Source organism: Cottoperca gobio, chromosome 17, assembly GCF_900634415.1.
Source record: "Cottoperca gobio chromosome 17, fCotGob3.1, whole genome shotgun sequence".
In the NCBI taxonomy this organism is placed as follows: Eukaryota; Metazoa; Chordata; class Actinopteri; order Perciformes; family Bovichtidae; genus Cottoperca; species Cottoperca gobio.
In genome coordinates this window covers 6,384,952-6,408,939 of record NC_041371.1, presented here as the reverse complement: position 1 = coordinate 6,408,939, position 23,988 = coordinate 6,384,952, and the positions used below count along the sequence as shown (strand labels likewise).

Genomic DNA, 23,988 nt, shown 5'->3' with positions numbered 1-23,988 from the left:
ACTGACATGTGGGTTGTATATATATTGTTTGCATAATTCAGCTGAGCTTTCTTTGATGTGCTTAGTTATCGCTGAGCAAATAACCCTGTGCTTCAGTTGGACATGCAGCCTTCGCTCTAATATGCACTCAACACCACGGCACAGCTTCTCAGTCGATGTCCACAACGACCGTAACCCTGCTGGTGTTCAGCCGTCACATCTTCTCATTTACATCTGGAATGCAATATGAATAAAGCTGCCGACCTGGCAGGGGAGAGAACCAGCAGGGCTGTGGCACTCGAGGACCCGGACTGACAGACACTCCACTGCAACATGGAGTCCCACATTTGACAGCACTGTGATGTCAGCGTGTGAGAGTGAGATGTTGCTCGTGTAATTTAGGAATGTATTTCTGAATCTCTTTCAAAGCACATACTGCGTGTGTGTGTGTATATATATATATATATATATATATATATATATATATATATATACACACACACGTGTGGAAGAAGGAGTAGATGTGGGATTAGAGTGCCGTGCTGTGGGCCTTCTGATGACAGTAAAGTATATTTATAGCACATTGAAACCACTGCATCACAGGGAGTTGCAGTGCTGGCCCTCAGGGATTGAAGGCTATTCTTTTCATGTATTTTCATAGTGATCTCGGAACACACACACACACACACACACACACACACACACACGCACACACACGCACACAATCCATAAAGCAAGCATACTGTTACTAAATCCGGGTAAACATGTTTGATGGTGCATTCACTTGATGTTAGCCTGTCAGGAGAAATAACACGCGGCGCTTTCTGATCGTCTCTACCTTGAAATCACAGTCGGTATGATTCCTAACACTTAGCGCGCCTCTCAGCGTTTGTGCTAACCTAAAATTAAGATGTATTTGAGTTGGATGGTTGTATTTGTGTAAAATGCCAATCAATCGCCCTCCCGCACCCTCACCACCACCAAGCCTTACACACATAGACACACACGAGAACACACACACACACACACACACACACACACTCACACACACACACACGGGTACAACCGCAGATATTCACATACAGAGTGAACCTAACGTACCCTGGCATCTGTGACTTTGAACTCTCGGAGGATGTACTGGGGCATGTTGTACTCAGCCATCGGATCCACCACAAAGTACTGGTACCTGGCTGAACGCTCTGCGGGCCAGTACTGATGGCACTTCTCCTACACAGGAAAAGGAAGGCAAACATTTTAGGCACTTATATTTGAAGACATAATGACTGCATGGTGTACAAGTGCAGGATATCACTAGCACGGCGTGAGCAGAGATTCATCCGTGGTTTTAAAATATTGTCTGCATCATTTGTTTGTGTTCGTAACTACAGCGATGATGATGTGCACGAGGGCTATTGTTCCCAAACTGTGATTACGGATGAGAGGGGGATAAAAATATGAAACGCAGTCGAGTGCTGTGTGAATAACTCGTATTATCACAAAAAACAACTCCGTCAAAGATATTATGGATCTAATCAAACGGGCACCGAGATGAGGGCACTGATTCTTTCACTTAAAGGATTAGTTTGAAGTTTTGGGAGATAAGCTTACTCGTGTTTGCCGACAGTTAGATGAGACGATTGATACCACGCTCATATCTGTCCCTAAAGTGTCAGCAGCTGGTTAGCTTAGCTTAGCTTACAGACTGGAACCAGGTGGACAGAGCTTCTCCTGGCTGTAGCGTTAGATTTAACAGAAAGATAAATATGTTCTTTGATTTTCTCATCCAACTCGAACATATTTACTACTTTATTCAAGATTCACGTTGTGGAAAATCATTTTCTTCAAGGTCACTGTTGTTGCTACTTTGGTTCTTGAGTAGTACGGTTGTAATTACAAAATTAGAAGTAAGGGAAACATGTACCAACTACTGACAGATCTGACACATTAGCACGTTAGTTTCCCCCCAGATGTATTCTAGTCATGGTGGTGAAGTTAACTTTCAACCAAAGCTTCTCTTCAGGGTCGGAATGAATTAATATTTGAGCAGTGTGACGTGGTAGCTTAGCTGAATCCACCGAGCGTATACACATTAGTATCATTCCCAAATGTCCTGCCAGGTGCTGCATGCATTTCTAAACAGTATGGGTTTATTACCCGTCCCATCTCTCGTAGCTTGGTGAGCATGACGACGATGGTGGAGTTGTGCTCCCACAGCATCCTCCAAAAGTCCTCGGTGGTCTCTGCCAGGGGGCCCTGTGTGGCCAGGTAGGCCTTCTGCTGTCTAAAGACACAACGACACAGAGGAGGCAGAGATTAAACATAACACATACAGTTATGAACTGTATACAAGCGGTACTATAAAGCACATCACAGAGCCAAACACAGAAATGTATTTAATAATAAAGGAGCGCTGTTGTTGTAAAGGCTGTGTAATAACAGACAAGATACAAGACATGCAACAAAACTGGTGTCTTATAAAGTGCTCAAACACATTCAGACACAAATGTATTCTAATGAAATTCAAAGGCTGGGAAGAGCTTTCTGTGTTACTCCACTTGTGTTGTGTGAAAGCACATTTATAGAGAAGGCACCTGCAGTGGCATGACTTGTAGGTGAGGGAATCAAAACCTCTTCAGGCCATGCTGGTTAAAAGCATCCGACTGCTGTATGTAAGAGTTAAGTCCTGTTTGTCAAAAAATGTTTCCACTCTAATGCCAACACGACAAATTCCTACACATTCAATGAACAGAGCAAATAATCCTTGGCAACTAGCATCATCATTGAGCTATTTAAGCCTGTATAGATCCTCTACATCTTCCTCCTTCCTCTCCGTAAGGCACCACAGAATGAGAGAGAGAGAGAGAGAGCACTTCATATGCTCACAAAACTAGAGATGAGCTCATCCACTGAGCCAGGGCTGTGCTGGTGTCCTACGTGACTTTGGTTCAGCTTAGCACCTCCTCTGCCGAACAGCAGGGGGCAGCAGCGCACCGATCGACAGAGAGAGAGGGAGCTGGATCAACACAGAGCACAAGCTTCACCCTGCACGAACACTCTCACATATTTGCAGCACATGTAAGTTTGAATTCAGGTGTACGCATATACGCGTGCAATAGTTTTGCATGTATATTCAGACACACTACTACACACACACACACACACACTGAGCTACGGCTGAACAACTAATGAAGGTGCTGCAGGCAGGACACTAATGTGGAACCGGGAGATTAGAATATGCTCAGGGCCTCGCTCGCACAAATAAAGAAACAACAGATTGGTTGAGGGGAGAGGAGATGGCGTACGAGGAGGGGAAGGCAACAGCGTGAGGAATCAAATTAAAAAGATGAAAACGGTGGAAAGAGAAATGCAAAGTAAAGAGAGCAGATGAACAAAGAAGAGGGAGAAGATGTAGAGAGGAAAATGAGAGGAGAAGAAAAGAGTGAGCACTGCTCTCCAGCTGGTCATCTGAGTGCAGAGAGGAGAGGAGAGGAGAGGAGAGGAGAGGAGAGGAGAGGAGAGGAGAGGAGAGGAGAGGAAAGAAGAGGAGAGGAGAGGAGAGGAGAGGAGAGGAGAGGAAAGGAAAGGAGAGGATGTTAGAGCAGAGCAGAGGAAAGGAGAGGAGAGGAGAGGAGAGGAGAGGAAAGGAGAGGAGAGGATGTTAGAGCAGAGGAGAGGAGAGGAAAGGAGAGGAGAGGAGAGGGGAGGAAAGGAGAGGAGAGGAAAGGAAAGGAGAGGAGAGGGGAGGAAAGGAGAGGAAATGAGAGGAGAGGAGAGGAGAGGGGAGGAAAGGAGAGGAGAGGAGATGGGAGGAGAGGGGAGGAAAGGAGAGGAGAGGAGAGGGGAGGAAAGGAGAGGAGAGGAGAGGAAAGGAAAGGAGAGGAGAGGGGAGGAAAGGAGAGGAAATGAGAGGAGAGGAGAGGAGAGGAGAGGAGAGGGGAGGAAAGGAGAGGAGAGGAGAGAAGAGGGGAGGAAAGGAAAGGATGTTAGAGCAGAGGGGAGGAGAGGAGAGGTGAGGTGAGGAGAGGAAAGGAGAGGAGAGGAGAGGAGAGGAGAGGAGAGGAAAGGAAAGAAAAGGAGAGGATGTTAGAGCAGAGGGGAGGAGAGAAGAGGAGAGGAGAGGAAAGGAGAGGATGTTAGAGAAGAGGGGAGGTGAGGAAAGGAAAGGAAAGGAAAGGAGAGGATGTTAGAGCAGAGGGGAGGAGAGAAGAGGAGAGGAAAGGAAAGGAGAGGATGTTAGAGCAGAGGGGAGGAGAGAAGAGGAGAGGAAAGGAAAGGAGAGGATGTTAGAGCAGAGGAGAAAGAAGGGTTACGAAAGAAAAGCAAAGCCAACCAGGGGATGAATGCTAAATTTCAAATTGATAGGGTGGACCCCTCTAACCTCCCCATAATACAGCCCCTAGCCAAAACAAAAACAATTCTAACCATATCACACAATACTGACTTCTTTGCACACAGTGTCCTGATGAGCGCGCTGCCAAACAGCACAAAGCACTCTCTGCATCATCCCACATGACTGCAGTGCTTGAGGACATAGCGTTTCATTTCAACCTCATTACAATGCTAAAACTCCAGCCTGCATCGGAGCATATCCAAGGCTCATAGCTGGAATCAATGGTTCGCTTCTCATTAGCTTAGCATATTATTGGCTTTTCTTGAAGACGCCGGGGTGAAGGACACTGGAGGCCCCTGTTTAGTTTTTATTTATGCCCCGGCTTTAAAAGTGGCTTAATCACACAGTGCCGCCGGTGCACACAACAGGTCCCCACCCGGATATGTCTGTGTCTGCCATGATGTTTGGACAGAAAATTAAGATGGCGAGTGAGAGTAGAGGGGTGGGAGGAGAGAGAGAGGGCTAAAAGAGGTGTGAAGGAGACAGATTAAGGAGGAGAATAGTGAAAGATAGAGACAGAAATGGGTAAAAATAAATTAAAATTAAAAGCCAAGGGAACCGAAAAGAGAGAAAATGGAGGAGAAAAAACAGGAGGGAGGGGTTTTGAAAACACACTTCATTACACTGCTCTCTTGCTGCAATTATGCTATTTACACAGCAACAATAGAGGGTCTGCCTCTGCGGAGCACCATCTCATTAACAGCAGGACTGGAGGAAGAGGAGGGAGTTAGGGGGGGGGGGGAGGTGTTGTCTCTGTCATGGCCCGGTACTAAGCAGAACCCCATATTGACTGAATGGCATTTCAGGCTCGCTAAATCCATCCCCTCGCAGTATACTTCAACCACAGAAGAGTCAGCCTCTTTCTGTCTCTGTCTTTTTCTGTGCCTTTTCATCTTCCCCCTCTAGGAAGCAATTTGGACTCACAGAGCACACAAGGACATGCAGTAGCTTCAATATGAAAGCACTAGTGGCTCAGCGGACGAGAGCCACATTGACAGAGTAATTCCTGCAACTGGATACTGGATACTGCCCACTGCGGCCTCATCTTCAGTCCCCTGCCATACATTTTCATCCCGTCCACTGTGAATACCTACTGTGCCTTCTACACCTGTAACAATCTGTGATGCCAAAAAACAACAACTGCAGACTAATCTAGTGCCGTCCAGAAGGTATGAAAGAAAGCGATGCAATTCGTGCTGCGCTGGCTCTGTAGTCTGGACATTGAAGCTGAAATAGAACAATAAGTGTGAAAGTGAAAGTGTAGACTCTCAGATTTAATTTAAGGATGGAACCGTGTGGAATTAGAGCTCTATTTCAGGAGACGTAAAGTCGTTGGAAGAAGTCCCGATCAAACAATGTCTACCTTAAAGTCATTAACATCAACAGAAAATAGTTTTTACTCCGAATGCTCAGCCAGGCCTTTATGGCAGCCATCTTCCTCCCTTATCCCAAAATTGGAGGATCTAATCTAATATACATATTGACATATTTAATATTTAGCTCTTGAAGTTCAAGTTCTGCTGACCTGTAGCCGTCGATGCAGCTGGCGTTGATGTAGTCAGATCCCTCAACGCCACGGATGGGCTGCAGGCAGACGCGGGTGGACTCAAAAGGCATGATGTTGACCAGGCGGTTCTTGAACTTGTTGCAGGGCAAGTTGGCGCTGATGAAGCGTGACGTGTGGGCTTTGGAGTTGGCCAGTCTCTGTTTAATGAAAGGTTGGAAGAAATCAGACAGGGAGAGAGATGGAAGGAGAGAAAATGAGTGACCTGTGACCTGCAGTAAACAAACAAGAAGTCTGAAACGCTTCCCTGCCAAGTCTCTAGTTAGACTTAGACGTAAGGTTTCCTGTCAAGAGAAATAAGAAGCTCTGCTTGTCGGTATAACTGCAGTGGACTTGTCTCCCGTACAGCCCCGTAGTTTGGAAGACTGTGGGCGTGACAAGCTCAGTGCTGGCCGTGGACGGAGCGCAGATGGACAGCACAGGAGTGTGTATGAACAGTTATGGTGGAATTTGTGTGTGTGTGTGTGTGTGTGTGTTGTGGCCAGACTGTGTGGGCATTGAGGCTGTGGCCCCCACATACGCCGCAATCATTCTCTCACTCTTTCATTCTCCGTTGTTGGCAGGAGTGTAGATGCTATTATCACTTCAAACAGAATGGATCATGGTCATAAGTAGGCTAATGGCAGAGCGGTGCTGGGAGGAAAGTGTGTAATAACATCACAGTCGATGGCTATTGACAGAAGGTGTGCGTGTGCGTGTGACTGCGAGTCACCTTGAACAGCAGCTGTGTGTATGTGCGACTGTCAGTCATTTTGTAATTCTCCACGTGTAGGCGTATTGATGTGTTTGTGCGTTTATGTGTGTTTGTTCTGGTCCGTTTGTCCCTGAAACATGTGAGTTGGTATTTAATGATGCTAAAGAGCTACTGTAGCTGCTCAGCACCAATGTCACCCAGACACATTCCTGTGCATTGGCCTGTTTGGTGATTTAAATATGGCTTAAAACTTGTTGTGATCACAGCGGCACAACAGCGACACCCTGGACAGAAGGTCAGAATGTGCAACTGCAGTCTGATGCCCTTTTCATGACTTTAGCAGTAAAAGTGCGAGAGCAGCCTGCTGCTTCCAGATCACAGTGGATTGAGAATGTTTCTCATTTCTGTTCATTATTAAGGAAAACTCTGTCACAATGTCACCCCTGCAAACTATCCAGTGCACTATGAATCAGAAGAATCTGTTCTGAAATGTCTTTTCTTAAGTGAAATGCTTCATTACATCCTGCAGGAGTCAATTACAGCACTGGTTACAATTAAAAGCACCTTTTTACTCAGAGACAAGTACTCAAGTGAAGCCTTAACATCTGTGTTTATCAGTCACCTTGAACTCCAACTCCATGGCAGTAACCGTCTCGCCGGGTGGGGGCTGCGTGAGTTTCTGGATGTGGGCGTACAGGTTGCGTGCCGGAACCTCAGTGTTTCCGCAGGTGGCGGCCTCCAGCAGTGCTTCGTGGATAAAGATGTACTGGTCCTCGGTCTGCACCATGTAGTTCCTCTGGGCACGCATGCATGTCACATGGCCGTAGATGTCCACAGACTTCTCGAGCTTCATGCGTTCCAGCATGGCGTCGATCACGATGAAGCAGCCGGTCCTGCCCACACCCGCACTGATGGAGAGAGAGCAGGGGTAAATAACTTTATGTTTCACGAACACATCATTATCGTACGTCAGTGGGAAACATCGATAGACACGTAACTAGTAATGAGTTAATATATCGTCCAAGAATATTTATCATAGAAGATACAAGAGAGCTGTTTTATAAGATCTCTTATTAGAAGTCTCTAACCTTCAAGCGAGCACTATGTGTGTGTATCAAAATGCAACTTCACATTATATGAGGTTGAATACGTGGATGAATGTTCATCTCAATGGGGTCAACAAAGGTATGGAGATGGTAATGTACATCATGTATATTCCATAGTAGATTTACACCCTCTAATTGTTCCTGCAGATTGTGCACAATGAGATCGTAGCCTCATCCTGGGAGCCTTTCCGGCTGCCTGGAACATACGCAACACAAGAGATTTTGAGCCAAGTTCACGGGGAAGAAAGAAGATGTCCAACAGGATTGTGTCCTTTACGGTGCAGTGGCACTGATCCTTTAATTAGAACACAACCCTGTCTTAACCAATCATTTTCATCCATGAAGAAAAGAAGACATGCAAAACACATGCATGTGATATACATACATTTACTGTATGCACACACACACTGCGCTTGCTCCAGTATACACCCACCTGCAGTGGACCACCATTGGTCCTGCGTCTGGAGGATTGCAAGCCTTCACTCTCCGTAGGAAGGCCAGGATGGGGGTGGGGTACTCTGGCACCCCGTGGTCTGGCCAGGCCATGAACTGGAACTGTCTCAGCTCTCTCTTCTCACTGGAGCCATTCTGTAGGGGAGTCAGAGGAGTCAGTCAAATAGAAAGAAGTATTTATGTGCTGGGAGACACTGACATAATAAATGGTTACTGGCTGCTTTAAAGATAAACTTGTCATGTGGAAGAAACTACTATTGAACAGGTCAAAGTCACACTGCTTTGTTGAAAGGGAGCTGAAATTCTATAGACATGTAGCCATTTAAAGCAAAAGTACATAATGGGTTCTTCGTCATGGCTGTGATCATCCTGCAAAGTGTAGGTGTAGATAAAGTGTAGGATTTTAGTTGCAGTTTCTTGGCATTGTAGAAGAAGCAGCTCCAGCTGGAAACTTGCATTTAATTAGGAATTAAGTAAGAAATGGAAAAAGAATGGTGAGAGGAGAAATAAAGGACACATCAGACACACCATCATGGAACTAAAGTAAATGAATCAAAGTGAGAAACTGAAATATTTTGATGGCTTTTAGAGAACAAGAGAGCAATCTTCAATACTGAAAACCAATTACAGCAGTGACACAATGATTCCACTGGTAATAGCCTTTATCTGCCTTCAGAAAAATAAGAAATTACATTTTAAAATGTGACCCTAGTAATGATGAACTGCAATTACCTGCTGCGAACGTGCCTCTCTATATGGTTAGGTTAAAACAATTAATTTTTAAAAAGCCAGTACTGTACCTTGTAGAGGGCGAAAGTACGGACGCTGTAAGTGGCCAACTCCACAGTGTCCAGCATGGTGACCTGGATCATTCCATAGGTCTCTGTTCCTCGCACCGGCCAGTACTGGTCACATTTCACCTGGCAGAGCAAGAGAGAGGGCACACTGTCAGGAGTGAACTGCTAACATCCAGCACGAGCCGTGAGAGGCTTGTAGGATCACACTGATTAACAAGGAGGGAACATTAGAGAGGTCAGATCAAAGGCTTTGTCCACTGTCTAATTAAAAACTGAAGACTCTGACTCAGCTCCTGTATCTGCTAAAAAGTGAGCACAAGTGAATTGAGCATGTGCATCGATGTGTGACAAAAGCCCACTTTGTCTTTTACCGGCCTGTGATCATTTTCAATTAGCTAATTGCTGGGTGGTTCGCGGCTCTTTGTCATGTATGCTTTTGGCGCGATGATTGTGCGCTGCATTGTGAAGGGAGATGTGTCTAAAAGCCTGTTCTCGGCTGTCGTGGAGGACAACAGGTCTCGCCGCCTGGCTCCATATGTGCACAGAACTAACTTCACTGTGAATGAGGCGAGAGATCATCCAAACACTGGCAGTGAGTGGCTTTGCTTCGCTCTGTGTTTCTATGAAAATGACAAACCCCTTTGCTACAATTTTTACTTTACTCTTTGGCAAGGATCAATTAGCATTAGACTGGAACAAAAAAAAGGACTTGTTGACCTCTTCTTGACTCAAACATTCACGTGAACCCTCCATCACTCCCTACTGGCTGTCCCTGGCTCTTGCTTTAAAGCAGCAATAATAAGGCGCCTGTTCCTAAAATGTTGGGCAAATATGTCCTAAACTACTTCTGAAGAACTCGGGAGTCAAAAATAGGCCGTGCAGTTTCACAATCATGCTTCATTTGATTTTTTCTAACACCTAATTTAATAGTTGTTCACAAGGTCTGCAAGTATCTAGAGGCGATGAGTCGCATCATTATCTAAACACTCGGCATAGCCCGCTGATTGGTCTTTCTTCTGGCTCCTGGGCTCAGTCGATTCTCCGCGGATGCTTTCAAGACTAAAATGTTGTTTGGAAAAACAACCCTTAACAATTTCCATCCACCTACTATGTGTCTTAAATGGGAGGCTGAAGCCATTTCAATCAGTCACAGGCACTCTGAATAATAGCATGAGCTAAGAAAAAACACTAAACATTTTCAAAGTGTGTGGGTAAAGTTTGTCAGTTGACAGAATCTCTACACGTCTGCTCAACTCTCTTTTTTTTTCCACATATAGAAACTGAGCAAATGCAAACTGTCAGAATTGCAGCGACAAGGACTCGCTGCTATTGATTTGAATAACATTAGAGGAAGAGATGTGGCGCGGCTAAGCTAATCATATTGATACTGCAGTGCCAAGCTGACATTTGGAAGCACCTTGGCTGTCTCAGCGAGCTGGTACAAATGGACAAACAAAATGCGCTAAAATTCACCCCCTCACATTTCACCTCCCCTGGTGACGGCTGCTATTCAGAGGCAGACGAGACCTCGCAGGAGAAACTCAATTGAGTGATGGGGAACCGCTTGCAGTACAAACATATGGATTAGCAGTCACCACAGTAATGAATATCTCTGTACTGTCTGAGGTTGGGTGGCATATTCTCCCTCGCAAACACACACACACACACACACACACACACACACACACACACACACACACCGCAGCTTTCACTATCATCTGCTTCGAACCTTGCTTCTCACATGTCGTCGCCTGGCCTTTTGCAGAGGACATAGGCCTTCTATCCACACACACACACACACACACACACACACACACACACACACACACACACACACACACACACACACACACACACACACACACACACACACACACACACACACACACACACACACAGTAATAGTAATATCTCCAGTCTCATTTCAAGTCGTGACCTTTTAGGGTTTTACTAACTGGTAATGATAGTGCGAGAGGAAGCTAAGATTTGCCTGCTGCCGGATCTCATCATTATATTTGTCGAGCTCCTGCTGTGTTTGGCATAAGTCATCACTCTGGCTGGGCGGAGGAAGATTAACTCACTCACCATATGTGTATTTCCGTGTGTGTGAGACAGGAATAGACGTAAAGGATGTAACAGAGATAAGAAATAATCGAAATCCCTGACAATGTAGCATGCTATGTGTGTAATCAGCTTTTTGTTATGTTTTGTCTTATTAAATGTTCATTTTCCACGTGCACACATTGTTTATCTGACGCACTTTGCAGTCTGATAGGATTTGTTTCAGGACAGTTGCACTTATTAAACAATTTGAATTTTTGGGACTAATGCATAAACTATTTAATCAATTTCATTCACAGTTAGATGACTCATATTGTATCATAAAAGTAATTTAAAAACTGTGACAGATGTTAGTATCAAAGACATAATGATGATTGGAATTTAAATAAAGAAAGGTTGTGAGTGTGTAATTGTTATTCATATAAACCAGTGTTCACAGAGTAATTAAACGTTTCGAGCAGTTAACACAGTTAATATATATGGACAATTCTTTCAGTAGTATAAATGCCAAATATAAAAGCTCTACATGCTCGACGTGTAATTAAACATCCTCTTTGGAAACTATTTGATGATGTTGTACTGAAGCTTTCGAGGTACCCTGATATAAGTGGGCTAAACATTTCTTCTGCGTTTGCTAATAGGCGGGTTTGCTTCTCTACATCTGTTTGCATAAAGTTGGAAAGCCAATTGATTCTCAGATGTGTGTAGGAGGTGGGGACGGGCTGAGAGTCCTTTCTTTTTAAGTTCCTTACGTTGTGGCGTGCCTGACCGTGTATGTGCGGCTGAGGGAGTTCAAAGCCGGAGGGCATGTTCATCTGTCACAGAGCTCCGAAATTGCCACTCAGACGCACTTAATATATGGAAAGTTATTTGCGAGGATGTGTATATCGTCGCTGAGGTCGACTGAATGTGTAATAAAACTCGTCTTATCAAGAATATCCGTCCTGCAGATATTCTCCAAGGCATAAATAAATGAGCTCTGCTCCACAAAGACATCGCGTGCGTACAATTTGCCTAAATGATTGATTGCGTCGATAGCTCAAAAATTAAAACAGATGATGGTACGTTTTGAAGGATGCTAAGTAATTTAAATCTTCACTTCTATTCTTTACAGACTCACTATAGACACTGAATAATGAGCGGAGCTTCAGTTCCACACAAACTGCAAAACAAAAATCAATGTCTAGGATTTTGGAAATGAACTCTTTCATTTACAATCCCTGTGACTTCCCGTTCTTAGTCTGGGGACTCTGTTTCATTAGTGCAGTGAGTGCACACACTAATAAAGGACCACATACTGGCAGGGCTCCACACTGATTTATTTCCTCCAAGGAATTCACGAGCGTGATTTGGTGACGGTAATTAAATAAACCCATCCCAGGTTTGAATCTCAAATTACCCATGTGCTCTGTTTTCTGTTGGTGCTTTTCTTAGCTTGAATGTATCTGTAGGAGAACAAAAGTGCTGCTGGGTGACAAGCCTCTTAACTCTAACGTCAGAAAGTGCAATATATAATATGTAGCAATCAAATCTATGTTCAGAATTGAATAGTCATCCTATGCATGGTATATTCACAGTAAGTGGCAAACAAACAGCAGGATGTAGAAATAGTTAAAAAAAAAAAAAAAGCACTTTTGTTTCGCAAACAGATTTAGACGGAGAGACGTTTTGAGACATCGCTGAAGACTCAGGAGAAGAGAAGCAACGCGAAGCGATACTGTCCACAGACAAACCAAAATATCCTTTGAAGTGCGTGTGACTTTGATCAGGCTGACAAATCCTGCTTTAAAAGGAAGACCGGGTGTCTATATGCCTTCAGGCTTTGTTGGGTGTAATGTTACTTCCCTGGTGTTGAGCTACATAAATATATATATATATATATATACGTATATATGTCAGGGAAATCCATTTTCTGGCCACATTTCAACTTTTAAACTCTTGATGCTGTCTAATACAGTTGACTTCAATGGCCTTAAGTTCTACAAGGTAGTCATCGGTTTCCCTCCAAGCATCGCAGCCTTCCCCGCTCATAAAGGGACGGTAACTGTGCTGAGGTAAAAGGTTTGGTATCACATAAAAGAAGTGGTCATTCATACCTTTTAATATTCTACCATAATCTGCTGCATGTGAATGCCATTTAATGATATTTCACAAAAGGAAAATGTACTTCTTTATTTCCTGTTTTATCACTTATATGTTATGAGGCAGTCATTATTTACGACACATTATTCACAATAAAATGATTTATAGTGATTGAGGTCGTATGTTGTTTATTGTTAATAAATCATGCAACGTGCGTGATTAAATCTTTTGAGTGTGCGCGCAGTAAACGAACACGTCATAAAGAATGAACTGTTATTGAATGAAGACAGTGATCGAACGTTTTTATAGTACGGTAAATGACACCGTCTCTCCTTACCCGGGACTTCTCCTCCAGTCTGGTCATCATGACGATGGTGTTGGACCTTTGCTCCCACACCATCCTCCAAAAGTCGCTCAGTGTCTCTGGCAGTGGCCCCTGCGTGGCGATGTAGGCATTCTGCTTCCTGTAGCCGTCGATGTAGTTGGCATTGATGTAGTCACTGCCTGGAACCGCTGTAACAAAGACAAGAAGGAAGTCTCTGACTGAAACATCAAACATTTGCTCTAATAAGGTTACATTTACATGTGCTTTCCAATCTGCATGTTATGATCAACACTCTATATTGAAGCAAAACGCTGCATGTGTTGTGCTGTTGTAAAGCAGCAGCTGTGGGGATATAAAAATTGGTATTTGTGAATGTCAATGGCTATCTGATGGGTTGAGTTGTTACATGAGCTCTTACCATCAACAGAGGTGAGCACCACTCTGGAGTGGTCATAGGCAATGACGTTTGCATAGCGATTCTTTGGCTTGTTGACTTCCATGTTGGAGTTCTCCCAGGTAAACTGCTGGCCTGGATCAACGGACTGTGAGAGAGTACAGGAAAGACAAGTGACAGAAAGAGAGAGAGACAGCGAGAGAGAGAGAGAGAGAGAGAGAGAGAGAAGGAAGAAGAAAAGAGAAGAACAAAAGGAGTGTTACATGGATAAAATGGAGCCAGACAGGAGGAGGGTAAGGGAATAGGGTACAATTACCCTACTGTCTGCTGTCAGCCATTCAACCGCAGTACACTACGGACAACAAAGCCTTTAAATGGAACATATACCAACATCATGTCTCTTGAAAAGCCACAGTAGAGTGCTACAGGTAAGTGGTTTTATACTGTGTAGGAGATTGTGCACAGTCAAGCTATCAGTTAACACAAGACCCTTTTACACAGAGATTACGCAATTCTGCCGTAAAAAGAAAGATTCACCATTATGCAGGCTTTTTCTCTCATACACTCAACTGAACAACGCCGCAAATATTCTGCCCGTGTGTGTGTGTGATCTTTGATAGCATTACGGAAGTAAAAGAGGCGTGATGTGTAACATAACAGTTGCTGTGTAGTACATGTTTAGTCCCGCCTTGCCGGACGTCGGCTCTGTTACCACCTGCACTGCTGCCTTAGTAACTCCGTCTCTGCACCTTTTACACACAACAGCAAAGCAGAATAACGGTGCAAAGGTCCCAGCTTAAACAGGCTGTGTTGCCCGCACCACTGCAACTACAACAGGTTGATTATTTGCATGACATTATAAGCCTTGAATGCTAATGAGGCAGACATATAAGAGCAACTGTTTAGGTGATTTAAATCATGGATCCATGGATCATGTATTGAGGTAAGACAGCGAACATACTCCTCCAATTTCTAAACCCAAAGTATTGATTTTAGCCGGGAAGTGAGTAAAGGTTTTGGCGAAGCTTGCAGGCGACCACAAACGCTCATCCTCTCCCTTTAGGATGCTCCTCTCGAATTACCTTGTTCTGAGAAGTCACACGCACGACTACTTGCAGCGACCATTACTCTTCTCATCCTCTGTCTTTCTGTCTTCTCTCATCTTCTATTTCTGTTGCCCTTTTCTATCTTGTATTTTTCTTTCACCCTCTCCCTTTTATTGTCTCTCTGTTTCCAACGCTTACGTCATTTGTCTCTCGGGCTAAGACGACAGTAGACTGCATACATATTGATCTGGGGAGATATGTGACGGCCTCCCATCCCTTGGCTCGATAATGTCACAGAGTCTCTTGTTATTCCGAATCGATCCCCCCTCAGCTCGCACCGGAACCATGTCTACTAATTCCCCAGACCTTTCGCCTCGCAAATCCAGCAGGAGACAGAATGACACCTTCGAAAATTCCTTCACTTACTTAACGTGGCTGAAGCACTGATTTAATTATTAGAGGTTATCTGGTGTCAAAACTTGATGGCTCAAACATAATAATAATAATAAGTATTGGATAATGGATCAAATAAAGGGCACAAGGTGAGGCAGAGTGTGCAGATTAAGATCCAGGGCCATAAAGTGATGAGCGATATATCATTTTCTTTCTCTTGTCCTGGTGTCCTTAGCTTTTAATTGCTCTCCTACGACCTTCTAGCTCTCACTGTGTTGTCTTACGGAGTAAAGTGACACCTATCTGGGTAAAGAATATGGCATAAAAGTTATATACAAGCTATTTTATAATTCACGTTTATTTCCAGAGAAAGCCGTGCACATGTCTCTGAACAGGATATGAAAAATGTGGAGTGCTCATATGCAAGAGATCTTCCACTAGAGCTCCAAATTGCTCAGCACTAAGAGTCATATGGGTATAGGCCTATTGCTGCTGATGAGCTCAGCATTGCCAATTTCTCTGTCCGTGCCCGCCAGTACGAAGAGAAAGATTTAATTTGCAGTCCAAACATGTCATATCCATTTGCGAGCTCAGTGAACACAGCAGGCACACTAGACTGATGACAACTAGCAAACAAGTTAGGTAGAAATGGTGGAAAGAGGTGAGAAGCAAACGCCCATGGTATTCTCGCTGACACACTGGAAATGCTTTCAAATGAACATAATGATGCTATGGCGACTGCAGCGTGATATTGCTTCCTGCGATAAAAAAGACAGTCAGGGGGGAGCTGCGGCATGCCTGATTGTCAAATTCTGCTCATTACCCACTGTGCACATTGCTCAGTGTTATGTGGACTGGCGTTGGTGGTAAAGGAAGTGTCAGGCCGCCTCAAACATCAGGGAGAGGAAGTGGTGAAGCCTCTACAAATTCTGTGCCTTGGGGTTAGGCGCAACAGGAGCAGCAGGAGAACGTGACTGTGACAAAGCGCCGTGAGCTCTGCCACAGCGCCTCGGCTGGCACAGAGATGGTCGGCCATCTGCCGGGCCATGGAGGGGGTCTTCTCTGGCTTGGAATGACTTGAGCGGAGAGGGAATGAGGCCGGGCTGGCTGCCTGCAGTCATACAAGCCACTTCCCGGGCTTGATTCGTTTACACTAACTCAACAGGCCGGGAGGGTGATGTGCTGGATAGGCACTGAGCAACACAAGAAAGCACTTAATTGAGTGCATATTTTTTTAGCAAGCCCTAATTATCTCCCCAGTTAATTTCATGGTGAATCACATGAATATGTTTTAGATATTTCTATCATATTATACACTGTTTATTGATAGATGTTTCGCTATACATTATAATGGCTCCTTCTTACAGAGCTCATACAAGACTATACTTTTGTGTATGTTTTAGTGAACCCCCACTGATATAAGGGGGATAGACAACATGCTACAAACACCTCTCAGTATACAACAACACATATACGCAACACAGTTCAACAAAAATGTGGCACGCTAACTTTCTTGAAGGTAGCATTTGCATTACAATACATTAGTTTTAGCTGCGAGTAATACAGTTAGAAACACTTATTTAGTTATTCAAGATATGAGAATGTTAATGTAAGCACCATATAAGGCTCTAAATGGGGGTGTTTTCATGTGGGCAACGCCTGTGAGTAAATGGTAGAGCAGTAGTGTATCACATAGATGTTATTTTCCCAGTAAACACAGAACAGTTATAAAGGTTTGGGCTCGTGGTGAGGCTCGAGGGAAAGGTCACAAGGTCAGCAAAATAAATGAGCAGTTTCTCTTGGGAGTGTGAACTTGCGCAGCACATTTGATGCTGTAGCTGTAGCTCATATTGTAGTCACACAACCTTTTGGGTGAAGGTAAAAAAAAGTTTAAAAAAAGATCTACAATCGTTCCAAAAGCCAGGCTGTTAAATCCATCAATGTGGGAAAGCTGATTAGACAAAACCGATCGAACATTCAGAACAAATAAATAAAACAAAGCTCTTGTTTTTCTGTATTCAAGGATGCCCCTGGTCTTCATCTGGCCTTGCTTCGTCCCCAAACCAACTATGTGGCACTTTAAATGCAAATTCGCTCCCTTTTTTTATGAGGAAGAACACCGACAAGAGATAATCCCTCACTGAGTTTCATTGGGGAGAACGCCTGCAAAATAACGTTCTTCGGGGAAACATCAGCACGCACACAGATTGCTTAAGCAACTTGCCACCTGCTAGTTTTGTGAAGAAGCATCTTGCAGAATTCAATGTAAGTATTGGTTTCCTGGTGGGATTGGTAATAGAGTTGTAAAAATGACTGAAGAATGTCTGTGAAAGAAGTCTTCCATTAACCATTAGAATACATGCATATGGGATCAAAGAGGCATAAACACAAACGTTCCTCTCAGACACAATAACAAAGAGAGGGGGAGACGCAGATACAGCATTAATGCACGGCTCTTACCTCATACTCCTGGGAAAAGCGGAGGCCGTCATTGGCCTTCAGTCGCTCTATGTGGTCAGCCAGCTCAACGACAGGAATGGGTGGGTGCTCCCTCATTCCTGGGAGAGGAAGAGGAGGAAGAGGAAGAGGGGAAAAGACAAAGAAAAGAGTGAGATCTCGCTGTTCCTACATCGAACATGCACATCGACTTACACAAACATTGGTTGGACCACAGGGTGAGTGAGGCTGCCGGTGGGACCATGAGGTGGCTGTGTAACGGTGAGGAGAGTGCACTTTGTTCAACAATGCATGAAGAGAGCGAGAGAGAAGAGAGAGGAGAGCGAGAGAGAGAGAGAGAGCACAAGTTGAAACAGGTTGGTGATGTCGTCATGCTAAGTGTGGAGGACAGAGGTGGGGCTGGCACAGCGATGCACATGAGTGACTGGGTGAGCATGCTCCTGGAGGGAAGCAGGAGGCAGACATCGCTCTGACTCCACAACACTCAATTGGTGGCAGAGGTGAGATCAGAGCAAGAACCCACAAGTCTCTACAAATCAGTCACACTGTCACTTTGCAGAGAAGAAAGAAACTCACTGGTCACCATCCAAAACTCATTTCTTTGAAAATCTCTTTCCCTACAATAGACTATCTTTCAGTCCAGCCTGGAGCGCTTGGGCTGGATTCATTTCAACCAACCCCCCTGTCACTCTCTAGATTTCTCATTGCCGGGTTATTGGATGATTTATTGCTAATCTACCGACACAAATTCCCCCTGAACTTGGCGAGGCTCTGTGCTTAAACGGATTGCTGGGAACTTGCCTTATGTGTTAAAAGTTAACTGTATGCGACGCATGAAGAGGCTCTAAAGTTATACATGGAACATCATTAACCTTACGTATAGCCTTTGAGTCAAACAATTATGACACTTTAAAAAACACACATATTAACATGAATGCGTTTGGCTGAGTGCATCTGTAAGGTCATGGGTCATGCTTTCAGATGGCCGACTGCTGCATGCTCATTATTGCTGTAATGCTAATGGCTAATGGCTGGTAACTCTGGCCACTGCACAAGACGAGACCTGACCAATTACACTAATTTAATGCTATCGCACTGAGGGACCTATGAGCGCATTAACATCAGTGTGTATGTGTTTGTGCGTGTTCACACAGGTCTCTTTTTTTTTTTCCAGCCGTGTTGTTGGTTAAATGGAGATTACGAGGCTAATGCACAGGAAGAGTAACTGTCCACACTGCTCAACTATCCATGAAACCATCTAGTCCTCAGCTTCCGCACCAAAAAGGTGTTGTGGGAGGTTCACAGCTTAAGAGAGGACATTGCTGCATCCTTGGAGCGCCAGAGGCTACAAGCTTGTGGGCTTGTGATGTCTGTCAGGGTGCAACGGGGGAATGGGATCAGGAACAAGTGAGAGAGGAGGAGAGACTGCATGTGTGGGAAATACACAGTAGGTGAGAGAGCAGACTAACTTGGAGTGTTGGGGCTGCGATGAGAGCTGGGACCTGTGGAGAGAGGAGAGTGAAGGAGGGAGGAAGAAGAACACTCAATCAATGAGGATGGCTCAGGATCTGACCAGGGCCAAACAGGATCTGCAAATAACCTTTCAAGCTAGTTGGAGTATGCAGCGGGTGGTTTATACTCTCTCAGGACAATTCAAGTAGTGCAGTCTTTATGCTATCGTTCCTGTAAGTTGCACTTACATTGGTTTGGCTTATTTGAAGCTATTGTGCTGCACTTAAAATGGATTTACCTATTTGAAGTTAATGTTCTTGCAAGATTCTTGCTGTTCGGAGTTGTATCCTCATGATAGTTTGCACTTATTCTAAGTCGCTTTGGACAAAAGCGTCAACTAAATGTAATTTAACGTCTTCTAGGCTGTTGAACAGAAGTGCATACAAAGCCTGGTTTTAAAACTCTTCCCTGTGACAGCTCAGTGTGAACTGCACTGCTGAGAACAGGGCACTGCATGACATTATCAGTTCATGGGTGCATTTTCATTTTGATGGAAATCGGTTATGACAACATTCTAATCATCAAAGTAATTACTGAGATCTGGGAACATGAAATGAGAGTGGCCATAAGACAGGTTGTGAGAAAGTTTTGCCAGATGATCTAAACCACTTTAGTTGGAGGTCAAATCAAATTGATCGCATCCAAAATGTTGGTTATATCCCCTCATTGCACATTAAAATACTCCTTTGTGACTACTTACTGTAAATTGCACTATTCCATAAATGGCACTACATGTTTTATCTGAAGTGTCAAACACAAGTGGTCTCCGTTAGGTATTTGCAAATACTATCTGTCCAAGGTCTGCCAAGGATAAACCAGGTCAGTTGCTCATAGAAGCGCACGTCTGCTGCTGACGTGCATAAAGGTGGAGCTGTAGTCTGTTTAACAAAGCAACGTGCTGGACATGAGCTGCAATTGGATCGACCACTTAACAACAATCAGAATCAGAGCAGGAATGTTCACCTTCTGTGGGTGAATCAAAGAGAGAAAGAGCCCGAAGACAGAGGAACGGACTGTTCAATATTCGCTCAGCTCAACCTTGGAATCCTAAACGTGTTCACGAGCTGGGCGCAGCCTTGGTGATATTTGATAATCACCACTCATGAAGCAAAACAGCGAGGTGGAAAGGGAGAGAAAGAAGGAGCGAAATGTTGACGTACACACAGAGAGAGAGAGAGAGGGGGACATAGAGAGAGAGAGAAAGAGAGAGAGAGATTACCCTACAGGGAAAATGGAAGACAAAAGAGGAAAGAGGTGGAGTGGGAGGACGGAAGAACAGGGCTCTTTTAGAGCGGCAGCACTGCTTAATTCCTCTGCAGGGGTTCAAAGGGGCTCTGTGTGTATCTGTGTGTATGGCGAATGGGATCTTTAATAACCCGTGAGAATGGATACACACATACACACACACACACACACACACACACACACACAGAAACGCGCACAAACGCGCGTGCAACAAGGTTGACATTTTCTCTCAGCTCCATTGTTCCCTCCGCCTGGCTCACCTTGACATCAGAGGCAGCAGGACTCATTACCAGCAATGGGGAATGAAAGGAGCTCATGGAGGGAGGAGCGACGGCCAGGGGAGGAAGGAGGAGATCAGGAAGAAAAAGGAAGAAGGCTGATGCTGAGGCGGGCGCCCTGACACAACCGCCCTCCCCTGTATTTCTCCACTGAGCATGGAGGCAATGTGAATTCTCTCGGCCTGACTCCATTACCATTTCATGGTGAGCAAGATTTGTTTATTTTCTCATATTGACAATTTTGTCTTTTTTTTTTGGAGAACTGGTCAGATTTACAGCCTAAGGATAAATAACACGAACAAGCAGGACACATGAATTTCATACGGCAACACCTGCTACAAAAGACTAAAAAACAAAAGATCCATCAAAAGCACAGGAAGGCAGGCTCTCGCTGCAGAGGTAGATTGCTTTTGGAAAAGCTGTTTAGAGTTTTGTTAAAGAAAGAAAAATCATTCCAAAATGCAATATCTACCTTTTTGAGGGGAAGAAAAGCTTGAAAATACATTATTAAGCAACCCTATTAGAGGTATAAATCACCTTTATATATTTTCTTTCAGCTAAGATAGGATCATCTAATACATTTCAGGGAGGATTCTCATTTTGGAATGAAGCCCTTTCAAATCCTCAGTCACAAAAGCAGAATACACCTTTTACTATTTATTTAGAAACATTAACTAAACCTGCACACCTGATTCAAATGCACACACTTGCTACTGTATAGACATTAACACCATCTACAACACACTTTCCCAATACAACAAGCTGTCCTGCGTTTACCACAGGACAGCTTGTTGCTGAGGGACAGCAGTGTAAAGTTTAACCCTATGTGGTGACATGGATGACTGTTGGACCGTCGTTTATTTACCTGGGGTCTGGTAGTTGAGTCTTCTCATCTCCACAGGGTCAGAGGAGTTGGCCAGAAGGGAGTCTTTCACCCCACCTGAGTGCTCGTCTTTGGGTAGGGGTGACGCCCGCTTCCTGAAGGTGGCAGAAACAGACAGTAAAGTGTTAAACACATCATACCAACACCGCCTACGTGCATCAATCCCTCAAGCTAACTGCAAGTGGACATGACAGGATGATTGAGAATGACATCAATGTTTCCCTTACACGTTTAGAAATAAGGACTGTGGGAAGCACACACATTTTCACTGTGTTGCACACTTGATGAGGTTAATGGCGTAGTTAATGGTTCTCAAAACTAGTTCTGAAGACCAGCAATTCAAGAGACACTAGGTACCAGGGCATCACCCCCATTAGTTTGCCCACTGGAGTTTAATGTGTTTGAAGAAACGCCATCATTTTTCGGGAGTGGCCTAGGTTGGGTTTGTTTGCTGCTGGATAGGTGACAGCTGCTGTGTGGGTATGTGTACATAAGCGTGTGTGTTTGAGTTGAGAAAATATTTAAATGTGTGATTTTTGCTGCTGTGTGTGTGTGTGTGTGTGCTAACAACACATTGTGTTTACTGGCTTTCCAGATTGAGAGGAAAACAGGCGGAGGCTGTAATTAGCTCATCAGCTGGGTGGCACAACACTGGGTAATTAGACCAGTTCTGCAGCACCTGCGCTGCCAGGCCCGGCCTAGCTGAGTCTAGCATAGCACAGAACAGAACAGCACAGCTCGGACTGGCTCAGCTCAGTCGACCGTAGCGTTGTCCATCAGGCGGAGAGAAGAACAGAACACGCAGCCTGCCTGTATTCTAATGTTCAGACAGCCAGCATCTGTTGGCACACACACACACACACACACACACACACACACACACACACACACACACACACACACACACACACACACACACACACACACACACAGCACACAGGCACATAGATGTATGATTTCCCACCTCTGTCACTTTCACAACTACACACACTCACACAGATACAGCTGCAGACTCGCAAGCCTTCTGACTGCAAAAGGAAATGGGCGGAAGGAAGCATCAGGGTGCCCTGTGGAAATTTCACATCTCATTGCACTCCATTTGCAAGTGGCAAGCGTGGGTTTTAGGCAGGAGCAGGGCCTTCTGTTAAGCCAGGCGTGGTGAGAATGCATAAAACTGGTGGTGCAAACACAGTCTTAACCCAGTCCACCTCAGCCACTGGGGCTTGGGCCTCACCGCCACCTGTTATCTTATGCTGTAGGGGCTTAAACTAATGCTAGCAGCGTGACGGGACCGTATCCGGTTTTCCCAGAGATCACGGCTGGAGCCGGGCCGGGCCGGGGGAGGGGGTGGAAAAGTTGGGCATCTGCGATCTGTTCTCCACACCCCTCGTCCCTCCCTCTGACCCAATCAAATGCCAATCTACATCACACGTTAGTGCTGGGCTAAAGTAAACATGGCAGCAATCTGAATAGGGTTATTCATCTCAGGCTGAAAGTGAGGGTTAAGACGTGTGAGAATGTAAGTAAACACACTCAGACACACACCCAAAGTGTGAGTGTGTGAGTGTGTGTGCAGTACAGGGTGTGCTTAATGAGGGTAGAACAGGGCCCTTTGTTGAGACTCCTGCCACGAGGAAGCGGGGAGAAGGGGGGGGAAAAGGCTAAAAGTGGAGGAATGGGTCTCGGTGGAAAATGTCAGCTTAAAAGATGGGAACATTTCTTTTTCAGCAGTTTCCCCGTCTGGCATTTAGTTCACAATGGCCATTCAGCAGCAGGTGATGCCTTGGCATATTCAGATGGGGCCAATTCTGAAGGGGCGCGCTGTCACTGGCTGGATAATGAAACACAGCATGGAGACAAACCATGGCAGACAGCAAGATCTGAGGAGGAACACCGCCGCTCGATGTGGAACATGCACTTGTACACGGACGTGACCTGGGGGTTCCTTTGACCTCAGTTATCAAGTGCTGCAGAGTCAGCTGCTTCTCATGTCTTGTAAAATGGAACAGATCAGATTAAAGGCGTTTCCCTTTATTTCTATATGAGTGGATTTTTCTTTGTGTAATGCCGGAGCTGAGAGGGAGCTGACCCCGCAAGAGATGATGAATGGCACCAATTACACAACACAAATGAAAGGGACTTGGGTGGTGGGAGATGAAGTTGTGACGTGATGTAACACCGACAGTACCCACCTTTCCTGTTTGCTGCTTTCACAGAGGGCAAAAAGAGGGAGGGGGGGGGGCATTAATAGGTTTGTTATCCATATGAACCCCTAACTTCTTCACTCAAAGTGCTCTAACTCTGTGCTATTTTCAGAGAGCTAAATCCA

General features: G+C 44.8%; 1 protein-coding gene across 8 annotated transcripts in view; it reads right to left on the bottom strand.

Moving 5' to 3' along the window:
* The window catches only part of ptprfb (protein tyrosine phosphatase receptor type Fb), a 153,710-nt gene that overhangs the window by 3,953 nt on the left and 125,769 nt on the right, over positions 1-23,988 (bottom strand). For 4 of the 8 annotated variants that reach the window (XM_029452965.1, XM_029452966.1, XM_029452967.1 and 1 more), the window contains 12 exons: positions 23,852-23,866; positions 21,642-21,754; positions 19,211-19,243; positions 17,745-17,842; positions 13,870-13,993; positions 13,464-13,639; positions 8,987-9,106; positions 8,167-8,321; positions 7,250-7,535; positions 5,895-6,073; positions 2,134-2,260; positions 1,081-1,206 (listed from right to left, as the gene is read on the bottom strand). In XM_029452965.1, coding sequence (XP_029308825.1) covers positions 1,081-1,206; positions 2,134-2,260; positions 5,895-6,073; positions 7,250-7,535; positions 8,167-8,321; positions 8,987-9,106; positions 13,464-13,639; positions 13,870-13,993; positions 17,745-17,842; positions 19,211-19,243; positions 21,642-21,754; positions 23,852-23,866 — 1,552 coding nt within the window. The remainder of the gene's footprint in view (positions 1-1,080; positions 1,207-2,133; positions 2,261-5,894; positions 6,074-7,249; positions 7,536-8,166; positions 8,322-8,986; positions 9,107-13,463; positions 13,640-13,869; positions 13,994-17,744; positions 17,843-19,210; positions 19,244-21,641; positions 21,755-23,851; positions 23,867-23,988) is intronic. The other 4 variants (XM_029452970.1, XM_029452971.1, XM_029452969.1 and 1 more) reach the window with 2 other exon arrangements.